The sequence below is a fragment of the Mus caroli genome, unplaced genomic scaffold (genome assembly GCF_978045245.1).
Source record: "Mus caroli unplaced genomic scaffold, Mus_caroli_1 scaffold_10, whole genome shotgun sequence".
Lineage (NCBI taxonomy): Eukaryota > Metazoa > Chordata > Mammalia > Rodentia > Muridae > Mus > Mus caroli.
Genome location: NW_028227265.1, coordinates 38,086,775 through 38,107,046, shown reverse-complemented (window position 1 = coordinate 38,107,046; position 20,272 = coordinate 38,086,775). Strand labels below are relative to the sequence as shown.

Below are 20,272 nucleotides of genomic sequence, written 5' to 3'. Positions count from 1 at the left end.
TCAAGTCACTGCCCTCCTGTCTTTGCCTCCACAGTGCCGCTATTGGAGGTGTGTGCCACTATGACCAGCACCAGTGTCTACTTCTATCGAACCATTTAGTGTGTTGAAGGGTGAGCCTCTACTATTAGCCTGTGTGGCTTCCACTCATGGTATGCCATGTACTGACCTTGGATGAATTCCTTCATCATTCAGAATTTTAATTTATCCCTCTGTAAGCGGAAATAGTATTCTATCCCTCAGCCATAAGGACTAAATAGTACTTGTAGAGTTAGCTGTTGTTTAATATTATTTCCATGTAGTAATATCGAATTCCACCTCATAGTTGACTGTATATTTATTTGGATGTTTTGTGTTTCTTCTGCCTCTAGTGCAGACTGTATGCAGGAATCATATTTATTCTAGATGAAAATGGTGTTTGACACGTAGTAGGCACTGTCTACATCTTTGTTGCGTATTGAAATATGAACTGACTTTGTCTGGTTTGCAAATGGAGCAATCAGCGTTAAGAGAGGTTCACAGCTACTAAATGACAGCAGTCCAGGCTTAGGACTCTTGACTGTAGAGCCTCACCCTTCCACTGACTCAGTCTCTGCCTGGACATCCCTGCAGAACGTCGTGAACTTCAGGCGCTCTTCGTTTGGCTCATACCTTTCATGGTTCTTCTGTGTGTGTGTGTGTGTGTGTGTGTGTGTGAACATGCGTGTGCCCATGTATGCTTACAGAGGTTGGTGGACAGCTGTAGATGTCTTCAGGTGCCATTCATCTTAAAAATGGCTTTTGGAGGTAGGTTTTCCCCCTGTCTTGACTTGTTACACTTGGGGTGGACTGGTTAGCCTTGAGCCTGGTGAGACACCTCCCTTCACTTTCTGTGAGGGTTTCCAGGATACCAAGGCCATTGTTGTTTGTTTGTATTTAAATGTTGGCTCAGGGGATTCAGCTGAGGTCTTTATACTTCTGAGGCATGCGCAACACTGACCAAGGCGTCTCCCAGGTCTGAGTTCCCTAATGTGAATGCAGTAGAAGTCATGAAACGGGTTCAGCCATGTTTTGTACGATGTGTGGTTAACAGAGCAAGAGTTCAGACCAGAAGTCAGGAGGGTGAGACCCAGGTGACCCCCACCCGGATTCAGTGAATGGCTTCAAAGCATCGTGACCTGCTGTGGGATACAGAAGGTGTTGAAGCTGGGGTGAGATGCTGAGTTAGAGCCATGTATTGTGACTTGGAAAGAGGTAAAAGCCAGAAAAAAATACACACACACACACACACACACACACACAGAGAGAGAGAGAGAGAAGAGAAGAGAGTCCTCTGATGAAAGCAGTGGATGTTCTTCTACCACGCTTTTTCCTGGGTTCATGAAACCTCAGGAACTGAGTGCAGGAATCTAAGGGAGTTAGAATGCTGCCATTACTTTCCTAAAATCTAGGCTTAGGACTTGGCTCTCTGCGGACTCCTAGTAATGTTCCTTGAATGAGGTTGAATGAGGGAATTTTGTTATTTTCAAGGTTTTTTTTTTCCCCCCTCAACTTTGAGCTCCATCTGTAGTTTCCTTTGCTTGGGATCTCTGGCTTGCCAATTCCCTAATGTCATCTGGTGTGGCAGGAACCTTTGCTCTGGGCAACACGTAGCTGATTGAGAGGTTTGGCTTCAGGTGAGCTGTAGAAATGGACTCAAGATGTTTGGGATGCTTCCTGGAGGGAACCATTGTGGAACGGGCATCTCATAGGGTTGGGCCCCGCAGGTCAGGAGTGGTCCCCACACTGTGTAGAGAGCTCGGCTTCTGCACCCTGCCAACCTGTGTTATTAGAAGTAGAGAGTCTCAGAGACCCTTTAACCTCATTGCCTGAGGCTGATTAAGTGGTCCAGGCCCCAGCTGGTGGCAGAACCCCACCAGTAGCTCTCACCTGCCTGTCCAAACCAGGCGAGTATTTTTCAGGTTCTTCATAAATCAGTACCTCTCACTGACATCCATGAGGCTTAAAAGCCTTTGAGATGGAATCTAGACCATTTTCATGACAGGGTGATGCTCGTTACCATGTTTAGTTGGCTTGTTTATGAATTTTTTTTTTTTTTGAGATAGAGCCTTACTATAGAGAACAGATAGGTCTGAATTCCTGAGTAGCCCATGCTAGCCTCAAACTTGATGTAATTCTTCTGTCTTAGCCTTTTACATGATAGGGTTACAGACATGAGCCATTTTGTCTGGCTTCTTTGGCAGTTTCAATACTGTCAGGACACCTTATTTCACCCCATGTTTATTGGTAATTTAGTGAACGTTTGTTGAACTTATATCAGATACTATAGCAGACACAGAAATGAACCGGAGATGGGACTCAACTTCAAGGACTTAAAATCTAAATACAAAGCAATGGCATAGTCAAGGTTAGCAAGTCAGAATAGCAAAAGCACATTGGTCCTGCAGGATATATTTTTGAAATTTAATTGGAGTATGTGCTCTGTGAAGCCCTACAGAAGAACTTTAGCCCAGGTGCCCTGTGGTTTTTGGTATTATACTTCTTATAACATTTCAGGTTCAGGTTTTCAGTTCTATAGGTGAGTGGTTTGTTTTTATTTTTGGTGTGTGTGTGGAGCAGTGGGTGGGGTGGTGGATGGATGGGGGGTTATTTGAGGTAGTTCTCTGTGTAGCCCTGGCTGTCCTGGAACTCAGTCTGTAGGCAAGGCTGTTGTCGAGCTCAGAGATGTTGCCTCTCAGGCGCTGGGATTAAAGGAGCGCCACCACTGCCCAGCTAGATGAGTGTTTTTTAAAACCTGGCTGATTATTGCTCTCCCTTAAGCCCAGAAACAGCGTGCACGCAGGCCGTCAGGAGCTCGAATGTACTTCCTGGGTCAGCAGGACTGCTGTTGGGTTGGAAGCTTACTGCTAAAAAATAACTCAGTCTACAGTTGTGATGAGCAGCCAACGCTAGCAACACCTACACCACTGCCTTATAGGTGAACACTACACATAAGCTGTGCTTCTTGAACCTGGCCCTCATGTTTCACATTAGCATGCATTTTACTACATGATAAGTCTGATGCATACATCCTGGTAGGGCATTCCAAAAAAAAAAAAAAAAAATCCTTTGCTTGAGATGAAAAAGTGGAAATATGCCCACCACAGTTCAGCTAGATTCAGCATATAAGTTGAATATTGGTTGGTGACATGGTAGCTTTCAGAGAAACTACTGCCTCCCCCCGCCCCAGCCTCCCACTCCCCACTTTGGTGGAACAAAAGAGATTGGATTGTGCTTTCTTAGGATTTCTCTGCCTTGTGCCAGAGGAAAGAGAGGCAGGCATGTGTCAGCAGACCTGCAGCGAGGTGAGCTGTCAAGGTGTTGGCACTGACAGGCTCCTCTGGGTAGAACTCAGGGCATCCCACCAGCAAAATGAAGACTGGACTTAAATGATTTCACATTGGGGCTTTTTACTTACCTTAATTGCTGAAGGGCTAAATTGGGTGTGACAAATCTAACAGGTAATTGCCAGCTAGGTTTCACCGCCAGTCATTGGATACACGGTGAGTGATGGTCTCTCTGTTACAGCTGAGCTAGAAACATAGGGACTATATTTGGAATTAGAATTTACATATTCAGGTGTAGTCATGTGTACTTAAACCCTTGCCGTGTGTCTGGGAACTCAGTTCACTTGCTTCTCTCATTGATGGTCTAGAGTTTGTTGGTGTGCTACGGGGGAGAAGTTGGAAGGGCCGTGATTCAAGAGAAAGCATAAAAGAGGCTAGATCTGGAAGGAAAAGCTTTTCCTTCGAGGTGGTAAATACTAGGTAGCCTTTGGAGAGCAGTCATTCCTAAGCCCTTGTGTTGGAGCTGAGCTTTCGACATTATCATAGCTTAAAAGTTACCTGTGTAACTAGTCTCCGTAGATTTCCTTCCTTAGTCATTTGATGGGTTTGATGGACATGTAGAAGTCCTGCTGCAACGTAGGAGAGCTTATGGTTCTCACTTCTGTGTGGGGACTCCAGCCTGGCAGCATCTGCCTTAGTGCTTGTGAAAGGGACTTTTGCCTCCTTGGTTCACACAGGATTTTAGCCACACTACCCACTGTAGAAACAAAATTACCTTTACATGAAAGAATAAAGAAAGTCCCCTCAGTTTCTGCTTTGTGAACTTACAGTCTACTGAGAGAGACGAAAACCCCTAACAGAATGTAGGAGTTTCTCTCTAGGATGACGGAGCTGGTTTTGTTAGGATGGTTTGGGAGTGAGGAGATGGGGCAGCTGGGAAAAGCTGGGGGGCATGGGCTAAAGGACACAGGACCTAGAGTAGGGAGCAGAAGGAGGCCCCCCTACGATGAGGCCAGATAGTCCCAGAGTGTGGATTTACTGGCTGTGGAAGCCCATTAGAAAGCAAACAATACCAGGCAGGAAGTGACGTGGTTCAGTAGGCGTTTCAACAAGGTTTGCTGTGATTTCTGTGGAGAATGGGCCACAGAAGAGATGATGAGAACATACCCAGGAGGAAAGTTACACTATTGTGGGAGGCTCTGTGGATGGGGGGAGGTGCTTGAGTTGGAGTGTGTCATGGGATGGAGATGGCGTGGGTGGAATTCAGAAGGAAACTGATGCACGCATAGTTTTTTTATTCTTTTATACATTACATTCCAACCGGCTGCCCCTCCTCTACTCTCAGCCCCACCCCCACCACCTCTCTTCTCTCCCACATCCAGTCTTCCTTTTCCCTTCAAAAACCAGGCTTTCCAGGGATATCAGCGGAACATGGCATAGAAATTACCATGTGGCTAGGCACAGCCACCTGTAGGAGGGAAGGGGACCTGTATTATTTTTGATTAGGAGGTTATTGGTCCGAGGAGGGAAAACTGTTGTTTGAAGTACAGGTGATACAGGTTGTGGGGAAGGCAAGCCTTGGACTGTTGGGAACCGGTACTGCTTCTGTCTGTGGTTGCAGGCATTCCTGACAGCACACATTCAGGACAGGACGGCGGTGTACATACTTCATCTTTTGGCAGAGCAGAGCAGAAGGGAAATAAAATAAAATAAATCATTCAGGCTCTTTAATGAAACGGGTTTCAGAAGAGATGATCTCAATTCTAGCTTCTGTGATAGTACGCTTTCTTACAAACACACGCGTCAGTTACACATCTCAGATGTCTGAATAATTCTAGATACCTTTTGACTGCTGTGAGCTCAGTGATCCATTTGGCTAGTCTCTGTAACTCTGAAGTTTTAATAGGTAACAGTCAGAAGCAGAGTATAGGAACAGAGAGCAAACTGCATTGCCAGGAGCTGGTCCTGTGAAGCTGTTAGCTTTAAGCCTATTAGGCTCCCCTGCTGTGGGAGCCATGGCAAGCAAGGCAGCTCTGCACCTTGAGCAGTGTCCTTCCTGTACTTGGGAATCAGCATTCTTGTCAAAATCCTAACCTCCAGTTCCTTGGGCAGCAGCTTTGGCTTCCAACATGTGTGTCTTGGGGGAACCTTGTTACCCACACCTTGTGGGACAAAGGGACAGCCTGGTGAAAATGGCTGTAATGTTGGCAGTGAGTAAGAAGTGACTGGCAGTTCCTCTTTTGGGGAAAGGCAACCAACATTTACTAATCTGCTCTGCTGCTTATAGTCTTCAAATCAGCCTGGAAGGGTCTGTGGGTGGGGCTTGGCTCCCACTCTTATTTTATGGGTAAGGAAGGAGCCTGGGGATTTGCCTGTTTTTAGCCACTAATTGTAAATGTACAACTTGGCTCAAATTTAAGTGGCTAACTTGAATGTAAAAATAAATAAAAGAATAGCTTTTCAAAGAATTGCCATCAGTTGCAATTCAAGTGGACTCATAAACACTTGTATCAGATTAAGTTTGAGACTTCATGTTAAACAGAGTGAGAACTGACATTGGTAAAATGGCCAGGCTTAATGCTATGTTGGTAAGGTAATCCCCCAAACCTTCAGGTTTTCACTCTTGTTTTATCTCCTTGTCAGTCTAGTGTATTTAACTAATAATCTAAACTTCTGTCATCTTACACTGCAGGGTTGTGTCCCTGCGAAATAGACAAAGAGTCAAAGGACCTCACAGGGAACTCACACCAGTGTGCGAGAGCGAAGGCACGGGAGGCTGGGCTCCCTTGGAGTGATGCAGGTTCAGACCAGGGATGCTACGCTCACGCACCATGTGGCCTTGCAGAAGATCAAGTTCAGACAGGTGGTCCACTGACTGTGTAGTGTGGGTTCATCCTCAGGCTGGCCCCTCGTCTTCCTGCCTTCTCCTAAACATCATCACGGTGGGTAGTTCTGGCTCAGTGGATGAAGTTTGTCTAGTGACTGTGGGAAGATAATAAAAGAGACAAAATAGGCCATATTTATTTCCATGAAATGATGTTCATCCAACATTTATAGAATATGTAGCCCGTAGGAAGGAAGTGCAGACACCTAAGTTCAGTAATTTAAAATGTAGTGGGCATTTCTGTATTTCTCATTTTTTTCTCCTTTATTTTTTTCTTTTTAAATTTTTTATTAGATATTTTTTCCCTTGTTTCTTTTTTATTAGGTATTTTCCTCATTTACATTTCCCATGCTATCCCAAAAGTCCCCCATACCCTCCCCCCCCCCTCCCCTACCCACCCATTCTCACTTTTTGGCCCTGGATTTCCCCTGTACTGGGGCATATAAAGTTTGCAAGTCCAATGGGCCTCTCTTTCCAGTGATGGCCGACTAGGCCATCTTTTGATACATATGCAGCTAGAGTCAAGAGCTCAGGGGTACTGGTTAGTTCATAATGTTGTTCCACCGATAGGGTTGCAGATCCCTTTAACTCCTTGGGTACTTTCTCTAGCTCCTCCATTGGGGGCCCTGTGATCCATCCAATAGCTGACTGTGAGCATCCACTTATGTGTTTGCTAGGCCCCAGCGTAGTCTCGTTAGAGACAGCTATATCAGGGTCCTATCAGCACAATCTTGTTAGTGTATGCAATGGTGTCAGCGTTTGGAGGCTGATTATGGGATGGATCTCTGGATATGGCAGGATGGTCCATCCTTTTGTCTCAGCTCCAAACTTTGTCTCTGTAACTCCTTCCTTGGTTTCTCCTTTATTTTTGTTTTCTCTACTTTTAACTTCCTTCTCTCATCACTGGCAACATGCTCCTGATAAAAAATGGACTTTATTCATGCCCAGTCTGTGTCTTCACTATCCTAAACCCTTGGAGGACAATTGGTGCTGTTGTTTCCTCCCTTTTCCCTCTCCCTGTACTGTGCTGCTGGTGGTCTCCAGGGCTCTTCTCGTGTCCTTTGCGTGCCTGTACCGTGAAGCGTTGCGCATGTGTGTGAACACACTGACCTCTTCTTTGTGCGTGTTATGTAAGAGCCCAGAGCCAGTTAATCCCATGCCACATTTCACTTTGGAAATTAAATATGTTGGCTTAAGACTAGTATGTTTGTAAAGCTGAAACACACTACAAAGAGAGAGCTTTGTAGTGGCTCCGGATTGGTTATCGTTGTGTGCTTTTAACTATGCTTGCTGCATAGTTCCCTCTCTGACTGTGCTCATTGACATGCCTTCAGACGGAAAGATAGCCTCCAAAGCCGAGATCCCAAGGACCAAATTTCAGCCTCGATTGAATTTTATGCATGGAGAAAGATACTCTGTAAATGGAGCCGTTGGCATCCCGGTGTGTGTGTGTAATGTAACTTGTGGATGGAGCTGTGATGAACTGCAACGTGAGCCGGGATCTTTGGACTGTTCAGAGAACACAAGCAAAGCCTTCCCCACTCTTGAGTGAGGTTGTTCTCCAAAAGCAACAAGTACGCCTTGTCTTTTGGGAAAGCTGTCCCGGAGCTGTAAAGCCTGTGGTTTATACTTTAGATGCCTCTGCACCCTCAGCCTAGAAACGCTTGACACTTCTCTTGGAATTTGAGGAAAGTTTCCTAACTTTGAAGTTAGAGGAGGCTCTCATTTCAGATTAGGCAGTTGTGAATTTTTTTTTTTTTTTTGCTCTCATTTCATGATGCCAGAAAAATCTTATATGGTCCCATATTTGGAGAATAGCAGAGGGCCTCAGAGCCACACGATCCTATCGTAGACAGCACATCAGCTGCTCACTCTAGAGCGCTGTGCTCCAAGCTTCCTGAGCTTCTAATAAGTTAAGCTAACTTCCCTCACTCCACCCCAGTCACACATACTCTTAATAGTATTTTAGTACTCAAAAATTGTGGTAAAATGCACATAAAATTGGTCATTTTAATGATGCAGCTCAGTGGTCCTAAACCCACTGACATTATGGTACACTCGTCTCATGCTGCCTCCCCACCGTCCCTCCCCACCCTCCTTCCCTTTGTCACATACGGATACTTCATGTGCACTGAGCCTCATGTGTGCTGAATAACTTCCACTTCTACTTTCCCTCACCTCCTAGTAACTATGACTATAAGTTTCTATCTTTCATCTTAAAATATTTATTTTATTATGTGTGGATGTTTTGCTGGTATGTATGTATGTATGTATATATGTGTACCATGTCCACATGGAAGCTGGAAGAGAGTGCTGGATCCTTTGTAACTAGAGTTACAGGCAGCTCTGAGCTACCATGTGTGTGCTAGAATTGAACATAGGTCCTCTGGAAGAGCAGTCAGTGCTTTTAACTACAGAGCCATCTGTCCAGTCCCAATTTTTTCAACGTTTTTACATTGGACCATTCTAGGTGCCCAGTACCATTGCAACTGTACAATATTTGACCCTTTGTGACTGGTTTACTTTCATTTAACATAATCTCTTCAAGATGCATATGTGCTGTAGAACCTATAAATGTATCCCTGTTTAAGGCTGAATAGTCTTGGTTGGTGTGTGCAAACTACAGTTTGCTTAGGACTCATGCATTATGGAGACTTGGGTGGCTTCTACTGTTGGCTGGGGGTTTTGGGTCCTTATCTTTACTTAAAGAGGGTAGAGTAAATAGTTTGCCAAGTTAATAAATATGAGTAAAATGGAGAAGGAGTTGCAGGAGATAGAATTCCAGATTTCATGGTTAGGCTGATGGTGCTGTTGACACAGGATTAGAAAGAAGAGAAATGAGTCCAGGAAAGTCCACGAAGGAGAAGGTTGGCTTTGATTTTGGTCTTGTTGAATCCCTGGTGTTGGTGAGGATTTTCAAGATCCATTTGTGGAGACAGTTTTAAGTGCAGGTTTGGGTCAGATGGGGTTGGGGCGGGGGGTGAGAGATCCTCTTACTAACCAACTCCTGCTTGAAAGACTTCTCTGCCATGACAGACAGTGAGCCCAAACCACCCCTGCCTTTCTTAGGTTGCTTTGCTTCGGTATTTTGGCTCAACAGTGAGCGAAGTAACTAATGCATTAGGATTATTCTTCATGGTAGAGCTGGAAACAAAAGCTCCAAAGCATCAGATGCACATATGGAAGTAAGATTAAAATGCATGCTAGTGAAGTCATGGAGTTCCAGTCTATGCTTCAGTCATGAAGTAGTTAGTGAACATAGAGAGAGCATATTGGCTTTCTGGAATCCTGTTTTATACCTGGAGCTTATGGGATAGTTATTAAATAAGTTATTTCTGTGGGTATTTCTCTCTAACTTTTTATCACTGCGGGACAAAACTACTGGTTGATGTAACTCACTGTAAGGAACTAAGGAATTTTTGTTGTTGTGAGGTAACATTGGGTCTCCTAGCAGTCAGTTGCTGTTACTCAAGGGGAGGCATCTTCTGTCTTACTACGCAGCCCCTGCTTTGGAAGCAGCAGAGGGGCCATGCAGGACTGGAGAGCAAAGGCTTGTTAAGTGGACAGGCACTGAGTTGCTTCTGATGACTTCACAGCAGCAACGTGTGCACCTGCTTTCCCATGGCAGGTTGTTTGATCTTGGTTTAATGGCTAAAGCTTTGTATAATTACAAAGAAATCCAAAATCCTACTGGTCTCAAGTGTGCCTGTTTGCAGTTGGACTGCTGGCAGGGACGTGCTAAGTTTGATTGTGCTAAACCCTGGCCAGACACATGGCAAAGTCGCATGGAGCTCTGACTCCTGACCTTTGATGGACTACCAAGGTGTATGATTTCAGGATGCTAAGTGCCCTGAACACAGCTGAGAGAACTTGGCTTTTTCTTCTGAACAGGAGGGATTTTTGCCTTTTGGAAATGTCAAAGAGTTTGTTATTAGGTCCTCAGAGCTAGGATGTCAGTAGAAAGGGCAGCAAGGGATTTCTAAACTCAGCAGTTGCTCTCGTTAACCTTGGTGGTTGGATTCACTTACAAAATCAAAGCCTGTGTGGTGGTGTGGGGCAGGGTCTCAGTAAGTAGCATCTCTGGTTTCAGCGGAAGAATCTGGAGCTAGCCTAAAGAACTTAGCATCGGCATGCAGTGCAGTAGTCAGGGCCACTGGAGAACTGTTTGGAGTCACTGGTCCTTAGGACTGGATCTTCCATTCTATCCTGTTACATGCACTGCTTTGATATTACTATCACTTCCTTCAGGTCTGTAAGCATCCCCCAAGGTCTAGCCATACCCAGGTACTCCTTAGCCATACTTCCCTTTGGCTTCGCTTCAGTTGCTTTTGCATTCACTTGGCAGTTTTCTTCAGGAGACCTTTTCTCATTTGAAACTTGGACTGTATTGTACATCCCCCCCAAATGGTGATTAGAGCTGAGAACTTTAAAAAGTTAAGTCAGTGGGACAAGTAAATTGGTTTTCAAGTTATGTGAAGAGCTCGTGCATGTTATTTTTGAATCTGTGGTTTTTGTTGAGTTTTTCCCCTTAAAAGAGAGGCCTTTGAGACTAAAAAATATTGCAGCTAACTTGGTTGAATGGAGGCCAAGTATTGCCGTCTTAAATAAGGAGAACATGGAAAGTGGCATGTTATCCAGCACGCATGAAGGTGGCTCTGCTGGAGACCTGGTCCTTCCCCTAGACAGCTGCTCAGCAAAAGGAGAGATGACAGAAGTCTCAGTGATTGAATTACATCGACTCTGAGTTCATTGTCTTTCCATAGTAACAATAGATAATAGAAGAGTTATTTAACCTGACTCAGAAAGGATGTAAATTGGAGCAGGAGAACTTGTTTTTCATTAGTCAATTTGCTAAAAATGTACAAGTTTGGTAATAACTGGTGTTTGATTCGATGAAGAAATGGGAGTTGTCCTGATGGACATGTGAATTGATACCAGGAGGGCAGTTTCACTGTATGAGTCAGAACCCTTCAAAGTCCTGTGAGTCACTGTAACCTGGGTAATCTCCTGCTAAGAATCTTTATCCTGAAGAATTCTGTGCCTTCCTGCATCACAGTATGTGCATGCCCTTTGCCCCAAAACCACAGAGATAGCAGGAATGAGACATTAAAGGAACTCGAGAAGACAAGTCGTAGCTGGGTTTGCAGACAAGATGGCATTACACACTGGAAGGACCTGAACAGAAAGGGTAATCAGCTAGGTTAAAGCCTCCATCCTACAGAGGGTCTGGATGTTGAGACAGAAAGTAGAATTTAAGAAAGTCAGGAATACAGGTTTACCACTGCAGACGAGCATGGAAGTAACTAACACCCCGCCCGCCCGCCCCCCCCCCCCAAACCAGGGTTTGCCGTGAAGGTTCACTTTTTGAAACGGAAATTGGTAGAAGTCCCGTGACCCCAGGAGAGCTGTAGTTTATTTTGATCTGTGGGTCTTAAGGAACAGAAGGGATATATGTGTGTGTGTGTGTGTGTGTGTGTGTGTGTGTGTGTGTGTAGAGAGAGAGAATGTAACAAATGTAACAGTGTGACAAAGAACATTAGAGTCCTTAAAGAAAAAAAAAAAAAGGAAGGAAGGAGGAGGAACAGACAGACGGATAGCAAAATAGAAGTAAACCTAAGCAGATAAGCACATCAGGGGGCTGGAAAGATGGCTCAGTGGTTAAAGAACACTGGTTGCCCTTCCAGTTTCTAGCACCCACAGAGTGACTCACCACCATCTGTAAGTCCACTTGCACGGCATCTAATGCCCTCTTCTGGCCTCCACAGGTACCAAGGATATACATGATGCACAGATATCCATGCAGGCAAAATACTCGTACATTTAAATTTTAAAAACCACATTAGGCTAATGAGATGAATCAATCAATGATATTTTTGCCCTGCAAACAAGAGGACCTGAGTGTACATACACACAAACACACGCACACATACACACACACAAGCCATCCTTGGCAGTGAACATCTATAATTCTAAAAAGCTGGGAGAGCAAAGATAAGAGTATCTCGGGGCTCACTGCTCAGCTTGTCTAGACAGATTGACAGGCCCAGGTCCACTGGTCAGATTGACAGGCCCAGGTCCACTGAGAGACCCTGACTCAAAATACAAGCTGAAGAACAATCACGGAAGGCAGATGCTGACCTCTGACCTCCACGTGCACATACATGCACACAGACATACAAACATGTACTTCACACTCACATGTTCAAAAATATTAAGCACATTTTAAAGATTAAAAGCATAATTCTATGGATCCACGGGACACACCTCTTGTTTCCATTTTATCTTGTATTTCGGGATATGTTCCACTGTATCTTTTGTATTCTACAGTTTCAACATAAATTGAAACCTCTCCACCTAGCTTTCAGATTTCCTGCCCTTTCTCTTTTGAACCTTTTGTCTCTTTAAGCTAAATTCTATGAGATTTCTTAGTACTCTCTCAACTCATCAATTTTCTTCGTAAATGTGTGGAGTCCACTGTTCATCCCACCTATGAATCTATTCTCTCAGGTCAGTGCGGTGGTTGCGCCTGTCATTCCAGCACCAGCAATGAGGCAGGAGTGTTGTAAGTTCAAAGTGAGACTCAACTACACAAGACCCTGTCCCAAGGTCAACGATTTCATTTCTATAACAGTGCTTTTCATTTCCAAAACTTGCAACTAGCTTTTTCTCATGTAGCTGGCATTTCAAAGTACTTACAAACATTTTAGATGCTTATTTTATTTTAAGAAGCTTAGCTTACTGGGTTGTTCTTTCCAATACCACAGCACTGTTTCTCAAGGTTCTAGCTCTTTATCAAATTGTTTGCCTATGTTACAGTTCCTTTCCTCTTCTAGGAGAAATAGGCACATCATCTCTGAGTTAACTGCACATAGCGGTAGTCACTTTCTTAATTCTTTGTCTGGCAGTTCTTCTAGATCACCGTCATTGGTGACTATTCCTATGGGATATAGTGCTTTGTAGGTGAGGTGTGTTGACTTGGGTTTTCTTGGTGACTGTTCCTATGGGATACAGTGCTTTGTACAGAACAGCTAGTTAAGCTCTAACACATACATGCACACACGCATAAACTTTCATGGAAATTGTATATGAATTTCTCCTGAATTTTATCCAGGTAAATTCGTATCTGGAGTTCTCAAGTAGGATTGATTTATGTTCTAAAGTTTAATTAGGTGGGTTCATATAGATTCCATTGTTGGTTTTTATGACTATTAAGCATGACTCTTCCAGACACTAATAAGTCAGAGTGTGTGGTTGCCAGGTGTGCTGTGGCCTTGCTACACGCTAGGCAGTGCTCTTACCCGCTGGCATGTGTTGCTTCCTGAGAAAGCAGCTCCAGATTATATCTCCAGGAACTAGCCCTGGAACTCAGGGTTTGACTCACCGTCTGTGGTCTAGAACACACCGCGCCTCACCTGCTTCCCACTTGCCTACAATCTGCATAGTTTACAAAGTGCAGTATTTACTAATGTGTATGCTTGATTTTACTTCATAGCTGCATTACAATAAGAGAACTGAGGTTGGAAGAGATGGAGGAATCTATATGCTTCCGGAAGTTGCAATCTGTGCCCTGAAATCTGCTTGTATTGTTTGTTTTTCACAGTGCTGCGTCTTCATTGAGTATGGGGGTGGCAATAGCGACTTTTTCAATACTGAAGTGTCTTTTTGTCTTTAGGATATGGTATATTAAGCAGTGTATGCTTTTACTCTCTTTGGCTCAGCTGTTTCCTAATTTTTGAGAGGCTTCTTCCTACTCGTTCAAACCTTCCTTAAGGTCCAGGCCAGTTTCCTACTGGCTTTAAACCCTTGTAAGATCCGTCGCATTTCTTCATTTGTTGTTTGTTAATTTAATAGAATTAAATTTGTATTATCCAGTTCAAAATATCATTCATAATTTAAAAACTATTAACAGGGACTGCAGGGTGTGCTGGAGTACCTCTAATCCCAGCACTCGAGAGGCTGAGGCAGAAGGGGACCTTGGATTTGAGGTGAGCCTGGACACATAGCAAGTTCCAGGCTAGCCTGGCCTATTGTCAAAACAAGCAAACCACACACACACACACACACACACACACACACACACACACCCCTGGGATATGGTGCTAAGAGTTGTCAGCAGCTGCATCTAATGGGCTGAAGAGAGAGGTGGAACAAGAAACATACTCCACTCATGTGTCATGACTTAAAAACCAGTTGATCTTTTTAGGTGATTTCCATCAGAATCTCAAACCGTGTCTTAGGCAAGATCTGTGAGCTCAGGCAGCTCAGCTTACCTAGCAAAGTGGAAGCAGAGGCCTACAGTTTCCAACATGCGACATTTCGTCTTTTTGAGTTGCAGCTTTTTAAATGTGAGGTAGTAGTAGGCTGTTGGTAGCACAGGAGGGCTGGGAGGGCTTTTCTGTGACTCTCCTATCAGGTGGGAGAGTCAGGCTCTGAGCCCTTTCTAGCTATGTGGCATTTGTCACAGGTGTGACAGCCGCGAAGCTGGTAGGTAGGTCCCAGCTTTGTGGATTCATCGAGGCACTATTGCTGGCCAAAGATGCTGATTCAGTGTGAGCCCCTCTGCCTTCAGCCTGTGTGCTCTCCTGTGCTGTGCTGACCGGCTAGCATTTGGCACAAAGGAACCCCAGATCTGGATTGCTCTCCTCACTCCAGTGTGTTTGGCTGTGAGTGTTCCCCAACAAATGCTTCATTGCACATGGACAGGAGGATGTCTTTCCTGAAACAAGCCCTGAAGCATAAGTTTGTGGTTTTGTATTGGATGCCATGTTAATAATCAATAGGTAATACGTTTGAATAGGTGGTAGATAGTTATGGTCAATAGGTAGTTCACAGTGTTGAAGATGCTAGAAGCAAAATTCCTGCAGAGTAAGACAATGCTCGTCTTTCTGCATAGTAGGAGCATTTTTGAGTAATGTCATCATTGGACACAGCCTTTCAGGTGTAATGCCTTATGCATGTTTGATGGTCTACACATCAGCTGAGCTAAAAATGTTTGTTTATATAATAATTTAGTAGATGCATTAATCACAAACAGTTTCATCCTCCACTGATGCCTGTGGGCCTGTGAGGTAGCTCTCTTGATCTTTAGACTTATCTTAAATGAAGTATGGAATTTCTCTTGGAAATACATACCATATACATGGCTTAGGCTTAATGGTAGACTCTTGTGGAGAGATTTTTAAGGTGGTATTTGTAAGGTGGAACGTCTGAATTATTCAGTATTTAATTTTTTCGTGGCATTTATAAATATTGTAGTGCTTTGTGTTTATAAAACGCCCTAAGAACTAGTTGAAAGATCACAGGGAAGTGCAGGCTTTCCTGGGCTTCAAATGAAAATTGAATGTAGGTTTTGGTTAAGGTAGTGGAAGTGCACATAAATGTGAGAGTGTATATTCATGGGAATATCATTAGTTCTTTTTATATCTATGACAGTGGCTGCTGCTGAAAGAAGATAAAACATTAGCCAATTAGGGAATTAAATGACTTGTGCTATGCTGCTATTATAGCTCCTTCCTAATGGTCAGTGACCACACCTTATTTAGAAAGTCATTCAGCATTATGAGTAGGAAAATAGCATCAAAATGGAAGACTGATTAGATAAATAGAATTGTGTGCAAAATAGAACATACTGTTTTGTTTCTTGTGTGTGTACTAGTTGTTAAATTTCTAGTCCCTTTTGGTTACTTACTTTGGATGACAATGTAAAAGGTCTAGGGTTTCAGAGGTGCTTGCTCTGTACTGCTGTGATCATGGTAGGTTGTGAGTGAAGGCTGATTTCCTGGGGTGGAGAGGTTGATACTCTGGGCTACCATGTCTGTTTGGGTGGGTGGTGCACAGTATAGGTCATCTAGAGTTGGTGGGGAACAAGACCATTTGGATGTGCTGATCTCTACCTCTCCGGTAGGCCCACACTGGTCCAGAGCCATATACCTTCCTGTTCTTAGTGAGCCATCGCTTCCTAACAACGGCCCTAGTGATCTGCTTTAAAGGTTCCGATATTATATGAAAACTACTTTCTGCTGTTTTTTCTTCCAGATAACTAGTATGAACAGGTGTGAGTGTGTGTGTGTGTGTGTGTGTGTTACACTCATATATGCCGTGTATATGTTACATGTAAACACAGGCTCTATAGATGCCTAAATATAAGGTTAAGCAATGTAAAGTCTCCTTGTTGCAATTACTTGTTCAAATAGTTGATTCTGTTTGAAGAGGATGCTAGATGGATCCTCTTGCTAGATGGATACTTACAAAATGCTAGATGGATCCTCTTGCTAGATGGATACTTACAAAATGCTAGATGGATCCTCTTGCTAGATGGATACTTACAAAATGGTGCTTTATAAAATTGGAAAAGAAAGCAAAGAAGCTTAACATAAACTTGCTAATGTTTTAGAGATGAAAGATTACTTTTAAAAAGGCACTGTTTGGGGCTGAAGAGGTGGTTCAGCAATTACAGGCACTTCTCGTTCTTCCAGACGACTCAGGTTCAGTTCCCAGCACAGTCGTGGCAGCTTACAACCATCTGCAACTCCAGTTCCCGGAGGTCAGATCCAACTCTGACCTTCATGTGCACTGGCCAAGCATGTGGTGCGCATACAAACATGCAGACGAAACACTCACACATAAAACGAGATAACTTGGAAAAGGGAGCACTACTGGATGCGGACACGTTTAAATAAACGTTTACAGCAGGAGTGAGCATCCCAGGTACCCCAGTGTTCCAAGAGGAGATGGCTTTACTTTACTGGGTATTTCCAGGGGTGCTGTCACAGAACATTTAGCTGTCTCAGGTTGCGCGGACAGGAACGTTTATGCTGGAAGACATAATAAGATCAGTGTTAACTGATCCCAGGTCACTTAGGTCATGAGAAGACCCTGATGGCAAAGATGCAAGCGGACTGAGTGAGATTGCCTCAGGAACTGTGACAGTGAGTAGGATCATTTCTGATAGGCTGCTTTGTACATCTTATAATTAAAGACGTTTAAAAGCGTCTACCTTCAAGTTCATTAAGATTTTCGTGCGTGTTTTGTTGGAAGATAATATACTACTCTATACTTGAGGTCACTTTTTATTCAGTAATATGTAATTCTTATTTCTAACCAGAAACTGAGGCTCCTTGAGGAGCTTGAAGACACTTGGCTTCCTTACCTGACCCCCAAAGATGATGAGTTCTATCAGCAGGTAAGATGCTTTGCTACTTATTTATTTGTTTGTTTGTTTGTTACTATTTATTTATTTTACCAATTTCGCCTCTGTATTTGATCAGTGGAACTGCTAGGGTGCAAATTGCACTCAGGGGCCTGGTCCCAGGCCATGCAACGTCCCTAGAGCACATGCCTCCCTCCCTATCTGCTTTCTCTTTAAACTCTGTCTAGACAAAGCGCACTGTTTCCACTGCCCAGCACCTGCGCGTCTTCCTGCCTTTGTACACCTCTCTGCTCATGCAGGCTTTTTGTTTGTTTGTCTTGATTTTGTCCTGCATAGAATACAATTTTGTCCTCTTCTCCTGTCCCTGGTAACACCTGCATGTCCATTATAACCCTGACAATCGAGGCCACATACACATTTCCTCAGGAGGTGGCATTGTGAAAGAGAGGGATGATTTCAGAAATATCATATCCAGTAGTGATAGAGCTCTCTCATAGCTTATCTGGTCAGCCAGGTCATCTGCAGCGAACATGTATTTGTTTTACAACGCACAAAAAGAAATGTAAAAAGACAGTTTGAAGCAAGCAGAAGCAGTAAGCTCAGAGGACTTGGAGAGAAACCCATTGATCTTCTGGTACTCAGTTGTCTCCATGTAGCTTCCAGCCACTTCCAATTTTGTGTTGTGTAAGAACATGAAGAACTAAATGGGAAAGGTGATAGCCTGCTGTGCTTTGGCCTGCCACACACCAGGGACAGGAAACAAACAAATAAACAAACAAACAAACCCACCCAGATACAAACAGACAACCCCTGCAGGCTTCTTAGTGATCATGTTAAATATAGTTATCTGCTGATAAGCCTTGAGCTTCTGGAAAGCTTGTTCTATAGGCTGTGCTTGTATGTATGTATGCATGTATGTGTGTATGTATGTATGTGTGTATGCATGCATGTATGTATATATACATGTGTGTATGCATGCATGCTGTAAGTATGTACTTACAGATCCTGCTTCTTGGGTGGTCAAGCCCAAGAGTTCAGAGCTGACCTGCATCAACCAAAACAGAATAAAAGTAGAAGCAAAACAGGGACAAAAATGAACGGTTGAAGAAACTTACTCTTAAAGGGCGAACTGAAAGTACTTAAAATTAATAGGTAGCCCATATTGACCATCGTGGTGTGGTATCCTGCACATGAGCCCATGGTGACCTTCTACTATTGAGGCTGCTCCCCAGCATCCTTCCCAGTCTCCCTCATGTGTCTCCTCTTTCTGTCCTTGCATCATGCTCCCTTTTCCCATCTGTAGAGACTTTGCTCTGTTCTACAGCACTCGGTGAAATCATGTGTACTTTGTCTTACTGTGTTTGGCTGGTTTCATTCAAGTTAATATTCTCCAGTTCCATCCCTGTTGGTGTGTGTGATAGGATTTTCTCTCTTATGGTTATGTAATATCCTATTGTGTATATAATTGTGTATACATAGTTTTTGTGGGTTTTTTTTTCCCATTTTATAAATGACAGGAATGGATGGTTCAGGTCCAACATTTGAGTCCCTTACACAGCCTTTTTATAGGAATGTCAAACCAGCTTGTGGTAAAATTCTGATGTCACCCAGCTAGCATTCAGGCATGTTAGCTGTCTCAGCCTGGGCCAGGCACTGTGCTGTTTTGTGAATGCTCATATTCACAAAATATTGCCACACCAGTTTTAGTGATTTCCCCCACAAGTCACCGTCTCCCTCAAGTTTGAGGGAGCCAAGGCATGTTTTCCTGCTGTTTGAACCATCAGGAGAGAATGAGTTCATGGCTGAGCATCACAGCTGGAGGCCAGCCTCCCACTGACGTGGCTCTGAGGCTGGGCCCTTTCTGCTTCTCTCTGCTCCATGTTACAGCTGTAAACACCTGGAAAATGACTAGGAATCAGCAGTGTCAACAGTTGGAAGTAGGACAACAGAGGGAGTGTCTGATAGCTTGTCTCAGGACACAGGAAACACTCAGTGACATAGTGAGAAGACAGACTGTCCCGATCCCAGAGCATTCCCTTCAGTAGTGCTGGTCCCAGGTTGTCCTGTGTGCCCTTTCCTCCTGTGCCATTAGGACCAGAGCTGAGTCAGGGCATTGCATTGCATTGCATTAGCTCATTTAAATGCCACCAAGTCCCCCGTGGCAGCGGCTGTGCAGCTCACTTTGGAGCCGAGGACACTGGGGCACAGAGAGGGTTACAGCCTTTTTGAGCTTTAACAGCAGGAAGTCTAAGGACCAGGCCTCATCCCTGGCTCTGTGGAGCTCTCTGGTTAATCTCTGCTGCTTCCGTCTTTTCCTGCATCTGTTAGTCCTTCTGAGACAGTTTGCCCTTTTTCCAGTGCCCACTAACTCTTCCCATGTTTGCTTATCTGTGATGCCCACAAGCCCTCAGTCCTGATTGTGTCCTAGAAGGTTCTACCTGAAAATTTCCCACTAACACCCACCTCAATACGATCCATATTAGGTGATCGTGTGCTCTGTAGCCTCCCCATTGAGGCCCTGCAGTGCTGTGGGAGTTAAAGATAAAGTTGTGTGGGGTGACCAAAGGTCCCTGCTTTCTTTGACCTTCCTTGTGTGGGAGGACCTTCACAAGCCATGTGACTAGGTCAGGTGGGAAGCCCTGGGTCTAAGGAAGGCCAAAGGGTTCAGAGGTCAAATGGTGACCCAGTTAGGAGGAACTTGCCCAGGAATAGGAAGAGGAGACAAAAAGGCTTAGTGCATGCCCGTCACAGGCCACGACTTCCATTTTATTAGGGACCCATGCTCTTCAGCACTGGCTCATCTTTTGTGCCTAGTGGGGTCCCCTGATCCTGTTCTTCAGGTTAGGAATCTTACTATCTTCAACTGCTCCTCATTGCTTCTGTTGCCATCAGGTTCTGGCAATTTTACTTCTCCAGAATGTCTCAGATTCCTGCCAT

At 44.1% G+C, this 20,272-nt stretch overlaps 1 protein-coding gene across 2 annotated transcripts in view; it reads left to right on the top strand.

The window, feature by feature from the left end:
* The window catches only part of Fto (FTO alpha-ketoglutarate dependent dioxygenase), a 351,507-nt gene that overhangs the window by 71,478 nt on the left and 259,757 nt on the right, over positions 1-20,272 (top strand). For both annotated transcript variants that reach the window (XM_021171161.3, XM_021171162.2), the window contains exon 2: positions 17,291-17,368. In XM_021171161.3, the coding sequence (XP_021026820.1) occupies positions 17,291-17,368 (78 nt within the window). The remainder of the gene's footprint in view (positions 1-17,290; positions 17,369-20,272) is intronic.